The 14,757-nt window shown below is 38.3% G+C and overlaps 1 protein-coding gene across 1 annotated transcript; it reads left to right on the top strand.

Moving 5' to 3' along the window:
• The first annotated feature begins 7,408 nt into the window (after positions 1–7,408).
• LOC103715137 (GDSL esterase/lipase WDL1-like) lies at positions 7,409–14,522 on the top strand. Its single transcript, XM_008802672.5, has 6 exons — positions 7,409–7,567; positions 10,825–10,902; positions 13,166–13,306; positions 13,382–13,458; positions 13,535–13,684; positions 14,075–14,522. Exons 1-6 carry the CDS (start codon positions 7,457–7,459, stop codon positions 14,286–14,288), a joined length of 771 nt encoding a protein of 256 aa, XP_008800894.2. The 5' UTR covers positions 7,409–7,456; the 3' UTR covers positions 14,289–14,522.
• The last annotated feature ends 235 nt before the right edge of the window (positions 14,523–14,757 follow it).

Genomic DNA, 14,757 nt, shown 5'->3' with positions numbered 1-14,757 from the left:
ACATGTATTTAGAGAAGCCAACGGGACTGCGGATTGGGTGCCACGTATGTGGCTAACTATGCTAGTAGTATCCTATGAGCAGGGGATGGGGAGCTGCCTCGAAAGCTCCGTGATATTTTGTTTTCTAATTATTTTGGATGCATTTATACACATATTGTATAGATCACTCGGTCTAGCAAAAAAAAAAAAAAAAAAAAAATTTTTTTTTTTTTTTTTTTTTTGCTAAGGAAAAGGGGTAGGGGGGGAAGGGACAAGCCCACCCCCGCGTAGCAGCCCCCACTGGGCCTCCGCCCCGCCAGGAGAATGTTCGATGCGGGCAGAAATGGCCGTGTGTTGGGCACCCCGACCGGTTTTACTCATACCCTCCCCACCCGTGGGCCCGGCTCAGCTACTCCTCTGAGCTCTGGCTCGAGTCCCACGTGTGAGTACGTCACACCCGGCACCACCCCGGCTACTAGCGGTTCAAGAGCGGTCCTACACCACAAGTCCAAGCAGTGGCCAAAGTAGTGAGCTCCGGTCCACAATTTAATCGTCGCCGCAGCGATTCGAACTTGAGACCTTGTGGTTAGAATTGCTGCCCAGTACCACTAGGCTACCACCTTGGTGGCAAACATCAGGCAACTAGGCCAAGGGTAGCTCAATAATGTATAACCTGTACAGAGACTTAAACTGGTGTTATAAGAACAACTCGTGCATCATTTTTTTTCATTTTTGAGGACGCATGCCCCAGCGTTTGTGCCTTCTGCCTTGGACAACGTCCTAGTTTGTTGGCCACCATATAAGGATATTGTTTTAAGTCTTGTATAGCTTTTAAACTTCTCCATAAGAAAGAGAGCCAGAGAGAGAGAGAGATGCAACTAGGTTCTCTTCAACCTGGCTATCTTGTTTGATTAATAATATAGACAGTTTGTATGATATAAAGGCAGTTGCCAAATACGTAGAACCAATATACTAATATTTATATATCTTGGTTCTCATCCAAGCTCGGTAAACAGAGTTTCTTCATCATTCAAAGAGGACGAAATGTAGAAGTAGATTTACCTTTATGTTGGGGCATAGCATGGAACTTTTTTTAAGTAATTTAGCCTTGGGAATTATATCTGAAGACCCTGGCCTACTTCTGCACGAGGACTTGGGTAGTGCGCCCTACCCAGTGCTAAGTAATTAATTAGCCTTCATGGTAGCTGACACCTGACGTAGGTGTGTGGTATGGATATTTATGCAACATGCTACCCTCCTTATTTTAATAAAAGCTTCGCACTATTGCAAATCCCTCATGTACTTGTTACCAGTTTAGCGAACGAGAGCAGTTTTTCCTCCATTCTGCTAAATTATATTAACCTGTCAGGATTATTTTAGATCAAACCATCTAGGAATCGGCTAACCGGCATTTCTATCTGTTGATGCATTAAGTAATTGCAATTTTCACAATACCACGACTATTAAGTTTCCCTTCGTTTTGAGCCCCACCATATACCAATCAATTGTAAACGGGACAATGCAAACCCTTCCTTTAGTGGAATTTCCTGTCACTTGTGGAACAGTGCTGGGTTTGCTAAGCCCAGCATTTGTGGGGACACTCGTCATTTTGACAGGAACAGGCTCATTGTAGCGAGGGAAAGATGCGTTGAAATCTGGTCTTTTTGAAATTTGGACTGTTGTTCAGATTTGCCATCCCAAGGCATACAAAATACAAAGCAGACAGATATATATATATATATATATATATATATATATATATAGAGAGAGAGAGAGAGAGAGAGAGAGAGAGAGAGATTTCAGTGACTGCAGTTTACAGCTCGGACATGAAAATCTACATATATACGGAGAGAGAGAGATTTCAGTGACTGTAGTTTACAGCTGGGACATGAAAATCTAAACGAATTGCGACATCATTTAAGTAGCCTCCGGAATTATCTGGCGCAGGGTTTACTGCAAGGGGCTCAAAGCTAAAGCTCGCCGGAACTGTTGCCGCTAAAATCCGATCTAGTAGTCAGGAAATTTTTAATTTGCCGACACTTCGGTCGAATAGTGGTGCACCGAAGAAAGAGAGGCATGTTGAATTGGCCATGATTGAACCCTCTGATACTTAAGTCGGAAAGGACCTTGAGGAACAGCATAGAGATAAAACTTATTCTAGCGTGAGATATCATATGGTCTCATATTTGAATCCAAGTAGCCAATGTGAGTACCACACGGTTTCACAGATGTAAAGTGATGCATGGCGAATTTTTCTCGTGAATTGAAAATTATTGAATGCACTATATGCACGGCGATGCTGGTGCACACCACCAATTACGATGTATTACTGTAGCCCAGTCACTTAGATGGTGAATGTAATCTAAGTTGATGCATCTCTCTGATTGATGGGGAGCACCATACATGCAATGATTTCTCCTTATAAGTTCAGTACCTGCACTTTCTAACCAAACGTGCAGGACAGTGCTTTCGGAAGCTCACTTGGATTGGCCTCCCAACTTACGGCTACAAATGAGTAGGGTTGGTGAAAAGGAAAAAGGCTTAGATGTCATCATGGGTGAATGCTGATGCAAATTGGAATGAAATCAGATTTACAAGCCCGTGAATTGCTTCAGAGTCAGCGAGTTTCACAGGAATCCTCGGATCTCTGAGCAACGAAGTGCAATTCATGGGAATTGTTGCATCTCTCACAGTGTTCGTCAGCATCATGAGACGATTATCATGTGAGGCGAACTAAAAGTTCCAGTTTAATAGAGGCAATTCCTTAATTGAACTTAAAATATGTATCAAAGGATCTAACTAATGTTTGGCTGTAAAATGAATCGCTCTGGACTGGTTCACGCCAGGTCAAGCTCCGTTGTATGCAACATGCTGTGGAATCCACAAGTTATTTATAGCTGTGAGATGGAAAATCAAGCCAAGGTTTCAAGATACCTCAGATCATTTTAGCAGTTGCCTAAAGCAGGGGTGGCAATAGTTTGAGTCGGGTCGGGTCAAGTTAGGTTTTCAGGATAGGTTATTCTTGATCGTCAGAAGACTCAAGAGAAATAATTTAACAAACGATTGCAGTTTCATGCACGAAATTATTTTCTTTTCTTTTTTTGAAAATGAGCTTAATTTTTTAAGGTTCAATGTTTTCTCATAAGATCAAATCAAGGGTGAGAGATACACTAGTTTTTGCTAGAAACACGAGTTATAATAAAATACATGCTCAAGATATTGTAATTAATTATGGTAAATTGCAATGCTAGATTCCATCTTTTGCGGAATTCAGGTTTCTCTTTTAATCAGCATTTGAATACTAATTTTACAATTAAATTTGGTAAGAAGGGCATGCCATCCTGATTTCATTAAGTAGTGAAACTGTGAAAGGTAAAGTAATTTACAGAAATAATAATTTACAATAGTAATAAGGAACGTGCGTAGGATACTTGGGAAGCTTGCTGCCCTAATAGATGGGTAAGTTGTGTGGGGTCTTTCTTAAGTTATTAAAGATACTCTCGTTACATTCTTTCTAGAGTACCCATAATATGGTAGTAGCAAGCACCCTCCATCCATACCGCTGTTGTGAAGGAACTTCATATTGGATATCCATGAAGACTCAATGTCAGCAAGTAGCAATGGAATCCTACAATTTTTGGCGTGATTCGATAAAGCTAAAAATAAGAATTCATTATATCCTATGTTATATTCTAAAAAAGAAGCATTTTTTATATTTTCTATATCTAATAATATACACATCCAGCTATATATTTTGTATATACATCTCCCTCTGTAGTCGTTTCAGAAAGGCGGATAACAAATCCATTTCAAAAGGACAATTTAAGAATATATAAGTATATTACATGCGTGAGACACAAGTAGGAGATGCAGGCCATTGCCGCTTGATTAGGTTATCAAATATTAAATAATCCGTCTTAAATAGCTAGCCACATAAAAACGATTAATTTAGTTGACTAGGCGTTGGAAGTTGCCAAGCATCTTTTGCGAAGTCATAGCATCTACCGCTACTATTGAGAAAACTGTAGCAGGATTTGATGCGAATAGTTTACCTGAAGTCCTGTGTAGTTTGTAGGTACTTGGTTGTAGAATGAGTTTACCTTTGGATCGTAGAAAATCCCAAGTTAGGCTCTAAAATGAGAATAAAAATAGGTGACTTTAATTCCAACTATTTAGTTGAAAGAAATTTCATTCCTATCCATTCCAGATCTACGAAAGAATAGAAATGTCTAAATCATCCAAAACTCAATCCTATCTTTTTCTCGTTACGGACCAAATACGTTGAAAAATATAATCATTCTTATTCATGTTCCAATCTATCCTGATTCTGATTCTAATTCTAATTCTAATTTTGATTTCGTACCGTTGTAGTATGGCTTCATATAAGTCTGCAAAGGTGCAGTGGAGTGGCCAGTTTCTGTCCAATGGCGTAGGGACACTGGGGACCGATTTCCAAAGGAGGACACCTTCCGCTGTAACTCCTCCAAGATAAGTTGTTGATAGGGGTGACTGGAGATCCTCTCCGCTTTCTAATATAAGAGATGGAAGTCGCCCGGTACATTTTGTAATCCTTTTCAGAAGGAGCATCGAATGCTATCGAGTCTCTTACCTTTAGGGCTCGTTTGGTTCGCAGAAAAACGAGGGGGAAAAGTGTGGTCAACGGGAAAGTAATGAAATGCCTCTTGTTTGGTTGGAGTTTTCAAAGGAGAGAGATGGGAAAGTGGTATTCCCATGGAAATATGATTCCCACATTTCATGGGAAAGTCTTTCCCATGAGAAACATGAGAAAGTTACTTTTCCATGAGGTGGGAATCACTCCTTTTTTATTTTTTCCCAAAAAGACCCTTCAGCATTAAAGAAGCATTAAAGAGGCATTAAAGACCTAATTTTTATTAAGGGCATAATAGGAATTATACATAACTTTCCTAGGAAAGTGGATGGTCAACCAAACATAAGCACTTTGGAAATTAGTCACTTTCCCATGGTTAACCAAACATGTCAAAAGTACTTTCCTAGGTATCCTCTTCCTAGGAATCTGATTCCCAGGAATCATATTCCTAGGAGGGAAAATACTTTCCGCGAACCAAACGAGCCCAAGTGCAAAGGGTGACAAGTAGCACGATCCTTTGGAGCAAAGTGAGGCACCTTTACGTAATGGGCCCTAGACGGTTCGCAAAAGAGTTCCCCTTGCGAAAAGGGCTGTACTTTTTTTTTTTTCCAAATTATGTAAAAGTAAGAAATACAAAGAAGAAAAACATTTAAAGCAAATGTTTAGAAAAAATTCTCGGAGTGCCGGGCGATAAAGGAGGCGACCCAGTCTGCTGCTATGTTCGCCTCCCTAAACACATATGCTGCCTAAAAGTTGTCCATCATCTGAGCCATCCTACAAGTCTTCCAGATAAGGGGATGACCATCACCATACCTATTTGCCCCTCGGATCCAATCGATCACCATAGATGAGTCTCCCTCGAGGTACACCCACTCGGCACCAAATACCAGCCTCGCATAGGATTACCCTTATAGGCTGCCCGCAGCTCAGCTCCGACTATTGTAAGCTTTGGCGTGCGCCGTCATCCTGCTGCTATCATCCTACCAAGATGGTCCCTGATCACAAAACCAATCCCTCCAGTCATATCATCCACTAACTTGTTTACTTTGAGACAGCCAAGGAGTGGAGGTACTCAAAAAAATAAGAACAAACTAGGGTTGTACCTTCCACGTGAAAGGAGAATTCTCCAATTTTTGGCACGAATCGACCGTAGAATCACCCAACGCTCTGAAGCTATGGAGATTTCAAAAGGAAAAGAAAAAGCTATTCGTAATCCTCATCTTTGGCTGCTAAGTACCTCTCCAATGGCTAAAATGGATTGACCAACCCAACCCCTTAAATATCCTAGGAGGCTGTATTAGCGAGATCCAACGGTTCCCGCCATCTCAGCGTAAGCTACCTCACGGCTAATTCGGGTTCCTATGCAAAAAGAAGATGCCCAGCAAAATCGAGATAGGTTCCTATAGGATTGGATTTCCCTCTTTAAAATCGGACGTGAAGGTTTCCTCTCATCCGGCTCAAGTAGTTACAGCAAAAAAAAGGACCAAATCTCTATCGCGATTGATTCCGTCCTATTGTGGGCAGCTTCCTAACACCCCCTACTCCTAAGCAGTAAACAGTATTTTTCCTCTTTCGTTCTTTAGTGGAAGCATGGAAAAATGGTTTATTTGAAAGCCCTCTTTTAGCCACTTAACACGAGAATTTCTGCGAAGATTGATTCTTGAAGAAAAGCTTTATCTAGGTAACTCCATCATTATCCATATTTACATATCTCAAAGCAAATAGTGAATGATCCAATGGTCGACTTGTGCAATGAAAAATAAATTCTTCTTTTTCGTATGAAAGATACAACCATTGTCCAAGTGCTGTCTACCACTTAGGATCACCGATGCAGATTCTTAGGAGTTGATGTTGAGCCCATGGATGAGTTCAAAAATGTATAGAAAGAATTTGATCATTGTCAGTTGCTGGGTCGATACTTTGCAAAAAATTAGAGTATTATTAAGACTGTACTAGGGCCAAGGCCCTTGATAGCCCTCGTAGTTCGTCCTAGCTAAAAGATTATGGTGAGAACATCAGCAATGACAGAGAGTCCTTTTCGTCAATATTTATTTGTGATAGAACCAAGGTCTGTGGTATTATTGAGTAGTACTGTAGATCTGCAACTAGAAAAGATTATTAAACGATAGAGGACAATAAAACTTACATAAAAATGAAGCCATTGACAACTTGATCTATTAAATCAGCCTAACTACAATCATAAGAAGAAGATCCAGATGCACTCTTCACCGCCTAAAAGTAGCACTGATGAGGAGGACCTCATAAGCAAGTTGAGTCAGTTATGGAGATTAAGAGAGACGTTATCTCCACGGTTATATAGAATTTAAGTTCATTGCAACCATTACAATATATATACTATCATTGTATTAAAAGCTTATCTTGAATCATAGTATAAATTAAATCAAAATAAGTAAAACAAATTTCGAGCATGGGCCCCATCCAGATGAGTTCAATCGGAGATAACATAGAGCTGTAAACATTAGCAATATCTAAGTCCCGTTATTATAGGTGAGAGAAGGAAGTTTTATTTTAACTTTATCAATGACCTTGTCAAAATCTAATTTGAGAGGAAGCCTACCAATATCCTTTGTTTTGAAGTTGATAACAATTTTCGGTGTAGAGACATAGTTACCAAGGATGTAACAGTTATGGAGAAAGATTGATTGTATGGAGTTGATGATTGTCTAGATTCCATTTTTTGGGTGAGTGACAATGAACTTGGATATTATTTTGATAATATCTTATATTATTTTTATTATCCTTCAAAATAAAAATAATAAAAAAATAGTTGATCTTGCTTATCAAAAGGTAATTTTTCAGTGCATCCCAAAAAGTGGCGACTCCCCATCTGGAAGAGAAAGGGGAGGGATGGTGGGGCCGGAGCGGCCGTCGTTCGTTCTCTTCGGTTCCTCGATCGTCCAGTACAGCTTCAGCAACGAGGGATGGGGAGGTATCCTCGCCGACATCTACGCCCGCAAGGTACCTGATTCGCAACCTCCAAACCCCTCTTCTTCCCCTTATTTGTCATCCACTTCATATAATTCTAATTCGAATTATGGATCCGCATCCGGGATAAACTGATGCTGGATCAAAATTCGTTAGTTTACGTGTCGGCTCCGACAAATTTCTACATCGGAAGAGATATGGTGATGATTTATGTTCAAAAAGGCATCTTAATGGCATGAAACCTGCAACAAATCAGACCATGGAAAAAGGATAGTAGTTTTTTAAGAACAGAAACATTCTCCTGATATGATGTCATGGGGTTTATTTTTCTTCTATTTCTTTGCCATAAAATCTGAGGTCGTGATGTCAACTCGAGATGATCTTTGGAACAAAATGCCTAAATCTCCAGTTCCACTCTACTGAATAAGAAGAAAATACTCATTATATTAAAGAACCTTAATTACAAGCCTTACCAGCGGACATATGGCTCTGTAATGGTGGCTCAAGATATGACATGTTACCTGACTTAATTATATGCTAACGCTAAAGCATTTACTTTAAGCTACATGCCATGAATCAAAAGATCGTTGAAGAAGATGTAACTCAGAAAGAATTTCTGAGCGAGATATTTGAAATTTCTATAATTTGGAAAAGAGAAGGATGTTCTTGTTGAAACGACGAGAAGATACTTGAAATTTCTATAAGTTGGAGAACGAAAGGGTGACCCATCCAGACTTTATTAAGAGTAATCGAGAGTACACTTTACATTGGAATTACAAGTGATTGTAGTTACAAGCAGTAGAATTGATTAGCAGAGGAGATTTGCCAGACGAGGCTAAATCGAGTTAAAGCTAGCTGCAGTCTTGGAAATAGGGATACTGGACGAAATGTTAAGAGTTCTAAGGATCTATTCATTGCTGCACTCCAGATGCATTAACATGTAATATATATAATATCAGTATCAGCAAATATGTGAGGTTGATGTATAATTAGACCTTGTCACCATGGTATAGCTAACTATCTTACTTCATCAAGCACAGCATTAGCATATGCTTGGCGCATATTTGTACCAGATATCATAACAAACTTGGCTATAAAATGAGGTCTTAGATAGTGCCTTAATTATAACTGGTGACCGGAAGATAGTTCTGCTGAGAGTGCTTTTAACCAAAAAAATGCATTTAGCTATTAGAACATTGAGAGAAGATGGTCAAAAGCTTAAAGTTCAGACTATATTTTCTATGATGATGTAAATCAACTCAAAGGAATTTCTTAAGAAAATGCTCTGACAGAATGGGCATGTTCCTTTGGGTTATTAAGAGCCCCTGCCAATATATCACGTCGATTGAAAAATGTAGTGTTAGATACCAAGGGTTGCCTCTTAGATGAGCGTGGGTTTAGCATGTGTTGTTAACTCTACCATTTACAAAACCACAAGAGGTTGTCAACCTGGATTCTAAGAAGTCCTATTAAGAGTGTTAAAAAGATCGTAATCTAGCTAATACAGTATGAGTCATTTCTTTTGCAGTAATCTTGTCAACAAAGTTTTGTTTCTTCACTGTCTGGTTCTCTTTATCAGACACTCATGGTCACTTCACAATCTCTGACAACTACACAATCATGGTAGGAGCAGCCAATCTGAAACTTGCCTCCATAACCTATCTCTTCATCCCTCTCCATTCATCACATATAACACTAATCCATCAAACACCATCACCAATCAACCTCTTCCCACTGCAGACCAACATAAACAGTGCAACTGTCTGTCATCTTTTAAGGAGAAGTAGACAAAACTCTACTCCTTTCTGTGACATTTTTTTCTGATTCTTAGGACCCTTCTTCTCTACACAAGCAAGAACTAGATGCATATTTATCTTTGGCTTTTCAGAGAGCGTTTGCTGAAAGCTTCCATGGGCTTAGTAGCTTCAATTAATTTAGGAGACTAACAAAAATGTAAAAAAGTCTTGATCAAAACTTGACAAAAAAAATTAAAGGCTTCATCTGATGCATTTAAATTGCAAGGTTCAACCCAATATTTGATTCAGATGCTATTGTATCCACCAATTGCCTTCTCTCACCACCAACCTTCACAACTCCATTCCCTTGTCCTCAAAAAAAATTCTGCAACAATAATTTAGCAGTGCCACCAAAATAAATGAATCAAGGGGCAACAATATATAAATGCTCTAACAAAAACCTCCAGTGCATTTATTGATAAAGGAACAAAAGAATACGAAAAGATGAATTCGTTATGCTAGTATCTAGAAGAGAGTCAGTGGTTGACAATCAGACTTTGCGTAGTTTAAGTTCAAGCATCAAAAAGAAAGAAAAACTCAAGCTTGACTTGATTCTGTCAGTTTGAATTATAAAAGAAAGATTCAAACTACATTAGTAATTCTCTAGCTTAGCAACACTTATCATCTAGGCACTTGCAGATGGTGTCCTCTTGAATTTAGGATTCTTGAGATGTCTTCTCCTCTTTTGAGATGTGAATAAAATCAACCAGCATAATTGAGGTATATAAACTCCTCATCCAACTCCATTTCAGTTTAATAAGATAACCAAATGCAACAAACCTCTTTCCTTTCAAGGTTTTCTTAACAGATTTTGTTTTTCCATTGGTTTTTATATAACCTCTGTATACAAATAAATATATTGATATAAAAAGAACAGTTTTTATATAAATAGTAACAAATCAACTGATGGTCAAATCTTATGTTCATATTGTGACAGTTTGTTTAACTTTTCTATCCTTGCCTCATGTTTCTTCTTGAAATGGAGCGCTTGTGGTCTTTTAGCTTCAACCTCTCACTTGCATTTGAGATTCCTAGGAGAATGTCACCACTCTCTGCTGCATCACAAGTTTCCTGACTTGTGGTGTTTAGTCCAATACTCCAATTAGCTGAATGCTTGGTTGAGACTCTAAAGGGTGAAAATATCCAAAGGCATGGACTATTTCTTCCTCAAGCAATATAAGAATATTTCACTTGTCCAACAGAGGGGTTGCTGTTAGAATCTTGGAACCTTGGAAGACTAAGGGAACATGTCATTTAAACCACATTGTTGAAGCAAAACTAAAAGATGCTTCATATAGTTAGACTGAACAGCAACACTAGAAAGTCAATAATGTCTCAAAAGTTTTCCTAGCACAACCATAAGTCCACGTATCTAGCACTGGAAACCTATAGTCGATACAGTATTTAGTTTAACATATTTATTTGGCATTTGAATTTCAGTACAACTTCTATAATCAGTTGGCTACTTCTATATTTCTCTATGATTTGGAATAGGCTGATATTTTGCTGCGAGGATATGCTGGTTGGAACTCTAGACGTGCTCTCCAAGTGATTGACAAAATCTTTCCCAAGGTATAAACTTTGCCTTTTCAAACATCAAATTGTTGAATAACTTTGCTAGGCGATTTATCTAATTTGCCTGAAAGGATTGCTCTTTTAGGTTATTGTGCAATTGGTTGAAAGAATTCTAGGTGAATTTGGAATGCCTATATGCATGTCCAGTTGGCGAGTTATTTGTGTGGAAAATTTGTTATAAATGCACGAGTCCTTCTGTCAGAGAATTGGTTCAGTTCAGAGTTGTGCACTTTGGTCAACCATCAGCTATCTCTAGTGGTGCAATAGAAAAAAGTATGGTAATATAAAAAAGTACAGTAACATGATTGGATAACTCATATGCATACAAATAAAAAAATGCCGAGGCCACATTCTGGTCTTGATAACTCGAAGCTCAACTGCAATTTAACCAGTGCTAAAGACTGCTGCCTCTCTATATAGGAAAGCATTCTAACCATATTTTCAGTTTATAAGGCAAACCTTTGAGATGTGTACTTCCTTTTGGCCACCTGTCCTATGCATTATATTAAAAGATAAATCCTGCGTGTTGTATAGAGAAAGAAAAGGTTTTGTGGCATCATGCACTCTTATATTAGAATATTTCTTCAATTGTTTGAATTCTCTCATCCGAGTGCTCCACGCCCATCCTTCCATTCAAGAGTCCTAGGCCATGCTAACTCCTTCGAAGACATATAAACAAAAGGGAGTATATCTACTAAATTTATTGTGAAAATTCTTGATTGATGGACAGCCATCCAGTGCCCCTTCAAGAAACCACGTCCATTTGCATGTACTGAGATCTAGTGTAGATTGAGTCCTATTTACTTCTTGTTGACATATGGTTATGCAGTCATGCTTTTGTTGATTTTTACTTTTGTTGACATATGGCCAGGTCATGGTCAACTTTTCAACTGCTGTTAGACAATAGACAATATGATTGCACATTATATCATAAATAAAAATAAAATAAATATCCAAAATAGTATAAAAATTGAAAAAAATTATGAAAAAAAGAAATTGTATAAAAAATACTATTTGTACAGTAAAATGATGACTTTCCACATTAAGATACATATTATAGAAGTGATTCTTATATTATTGTTTCATGGATTTCCTCTTAAATTCTCTTAGAATCATGTTTTTTAAAAAAACATGGAGTAAGAAGTTTGAAATATGAATTGGACGATCTAATTCATTTGACAAACCGTCTATGCACTAAATGGATCTTGTAGTATGGCAACTAGTATTTAATGGAAAATATGATCACAGTCTAAAAACCAATAAAATAAAGTTGAAAATTCTTTACTCGAATATTTACCACTAGTTTCATAACAAGAAGAACTTAATTCATATCCCACCACTGGGCCGATAGCCTTCCCATGTATGAGTGGAGTATATCTCCCAGGAGACTGATGGATCCCTTGGCCTTTCCATATATCAAAGAGTATATTTCATGACAGAGTATATGGGAAATCAAGAATGACTTCTGACTTAGAATGAAGTCCCGCTTAATAAAAATTAAACTATGATACAGGAGACATTTGTTATAAAGAGCATAGCTAGAGTATGAAATCCAGAAATCCCTGTTATGAATTAAGAGCATAAACTTTGTGCACTGTTCAGTCAACTACTTAGAGAATAGAACATGTAATAATCTCAATTTTCTGGTCTGCATGATTTAGATTTAAACCTTCACAAAATGGGGAAAGTAACATACACGTTCAAAATAGAGATCACCCCCTATCAATGATGAAATACTGGTGGACAGAACACGGTGACCAATGACCTCCTTGATGCCGGCAGCCAGCTCAAATAAGAGGATGGAGGAGAAGGACAAATGATGCATACCAACTCAAACTATCTTAAAGATTTAAGGAGAGGAGTGCCAAATACCACCCTTTCCCTTTCTACCCAGCATTGGCAAAAAATTGTTTAATCCTTAGGGAGACGAAAACTCTAGCTGTTACATTTTGGCAAGAAAGGCTTCAAGCCAACCCAACCACCTGCCAAAGGTTCCAGGTGACAGGCTGGGTCAGTCAGCCTGGTCAGCATGCGTCTTAAAGCACTGGTCTTTAGTGCTATTGCAAGTTATTCCGAATCTTTCTTGCATTCACTTCGTTGCTTAGATCAAGACAACTCTCTTACTCATCCTACACCAGTTTGCTTATTTTAAGAGTTTGATGGATTTCTTATGATTATAGTATGTTACTTGTTTCAAGTGTTACCCTTCATACATCAGGTTGACTAAAGTTACTTTGCATCCGTTTATTTTGTCTTTAAGGATGCAGCCGTGCACCCTTCATTGGTAATAGTTTACTTTGGCGGCAATGACTCAATGGGACCTCATCCATCTGGCCTAGGTCCTCATGTACCACTTCCAGAATATATCGAAAACATGAGTAGGATTGCGAAACACCTCAAGGTAACTCTGAGACTACAATTATTGAAACGGGCTTTTTAGAGAATTTGCTGACATGACATATCACTTTATATTCAGAGTCTATCTGAAAAAACACGCATTATTTTCCTCAGTTGCCCTCCTATGAGTGAGGAAATGCTTCGCCAGTCAACAAGGTGCTAAAATGCCAAAATATTTGTTGTTTGTTGTTCTTGTTTTAACATTTTAACTCAAGTCTGTTTTCGAATCCAGTCCCATTCTAAGAGAACTAGCGCGGAAAAATGAGACCTGCCGAGAATATTCTGAAGCTTGTATACAAGTGTGTAAAGATATGGACCTGAAGGTTATTGATCTTTGGACTGCCATGCAGAAGCGGGATGACTGGGCTACTGTCTGCTTTACGTGAGTCTGCATCCTCATGCCTTGTTATCAGACTTTGCTCAATTTATTGAAAGTCTAGACCCCTTAAGTTATTCTTTTTATGCATTTATTTGTTGTCCACAAGAAATGGCTTTTTTATCTGTTTTCCTGTCTCATTCACTACAATTTTTTTTCTTTTAAATATTGATAATATTCATTTCTGGCATTTCTTCATCAGAAGAGACCAATATTGCTTTGCTTATCTGATAATCCATATGTGTATGCAATGATTGTTTAGAATCGTCAAATCCAAATACTTTGGCTGTTTTCTCTCATTTCTAAATTCTTCCATCCGGCTTATATTAATGATTAATTACTTGTAAAATGGATGAAGTATTTCAAGATTTGGTACTGACGGAAACTCCGTTCCAGTGATGGCATTCACTTTTCCCCTGAAGGAAGCAAGATAGTAGCCGCAGAGATACTGAAGGTCCTCAAAGAAGCTGAGTGGGAGCCTTCACTACACTGGACATCCTTGCCAACTGAGTTTGGGGAGGATTCACCTTACAATCCTGTAACTGCTGATGGAACATCCACCATCAACCCTTCTGAGTGGACATTTTACCGGAAAATACAATGGGACTAAGGTATTCTGTTGGTACTCAACCAATTTGGCGTTGATGTGTGGTTATTATGTAAGATCTCATTGAGTGGTAGAAAGCACACCAGGCAATTGTTATTCCCTTGGAGCTCTTCTAGCCTAATATGGTATTTGTTGTAGTGCTTGAGCCAGGGATATTTGACGGACATGAATAATATTTCTCCAGGCTGAACTTAACATTCTTGCAATGTCACTAATTGCTATCTATTACTTCCTGCATCTCAATTGTGTAATGATTGTCACTTGCATTCTGTTCTTGCAAGATCAAGATACTGAGAAAAATGTACTCTCATTCTGTTCTTTCGCCAATGTTTTGAGTGTCAGTTCATGTTTGCTGCCCCACTAGGAACTAAAAAAATATATGAAGTTCTATAGTTGACGATGTGTTGCAGGTCAAGTCGCATTGTAATTGTGTTGTAGTTGTTGATGTACAATGAAACTCATTCATTTAGTG

The sequence above is a fragment of the Phoenix dactylifera genome, chromosome 9 (genome assembly GCF_051530095.1).
Source record: "Phoenix dactylifera cultivar Ajwa chromosome 9, Ajwa_hap1_PhDact_Kaust_v1.1, whole genome shotgun sequence".
Classification (NCBI taxonomy): domain Eukaryota; kingdom Viridiplantae; phylum Streptophyta; class Magnoliopsida; order Arecales; family Arecaceae; genus Phoenix; species Phoenix dactylifera.
This window is presented reverse-complemented; position numbering and strand designations above follow the sequence as displayed.

Bases quoted from the DNA above. Each gene is read 5' to 3' on its own strand.
- LOC103715137 (XM_008802672.5), top strand. From the start codon at position 7,457: ATGGTGGGGCCGGAGCGGCCGTCGTTCGTTCTCTTCGGTTCCTCGATC. The intron at 10,903-13,165 runs GTATAAACTTTG...TTTGTCTTTAAG, and splicing joins TTGACAAAATCTTTCCCAAG to GATGCAGCCGTGCACCCTTC. The intron at 13,685-14,074 runs GTGAGTCTGCAT...ACTCCGTTCCAG, and splicing joins TGGGCTACTGTCTGCTTTAC to TGATGGCATTCACTTTTCCC.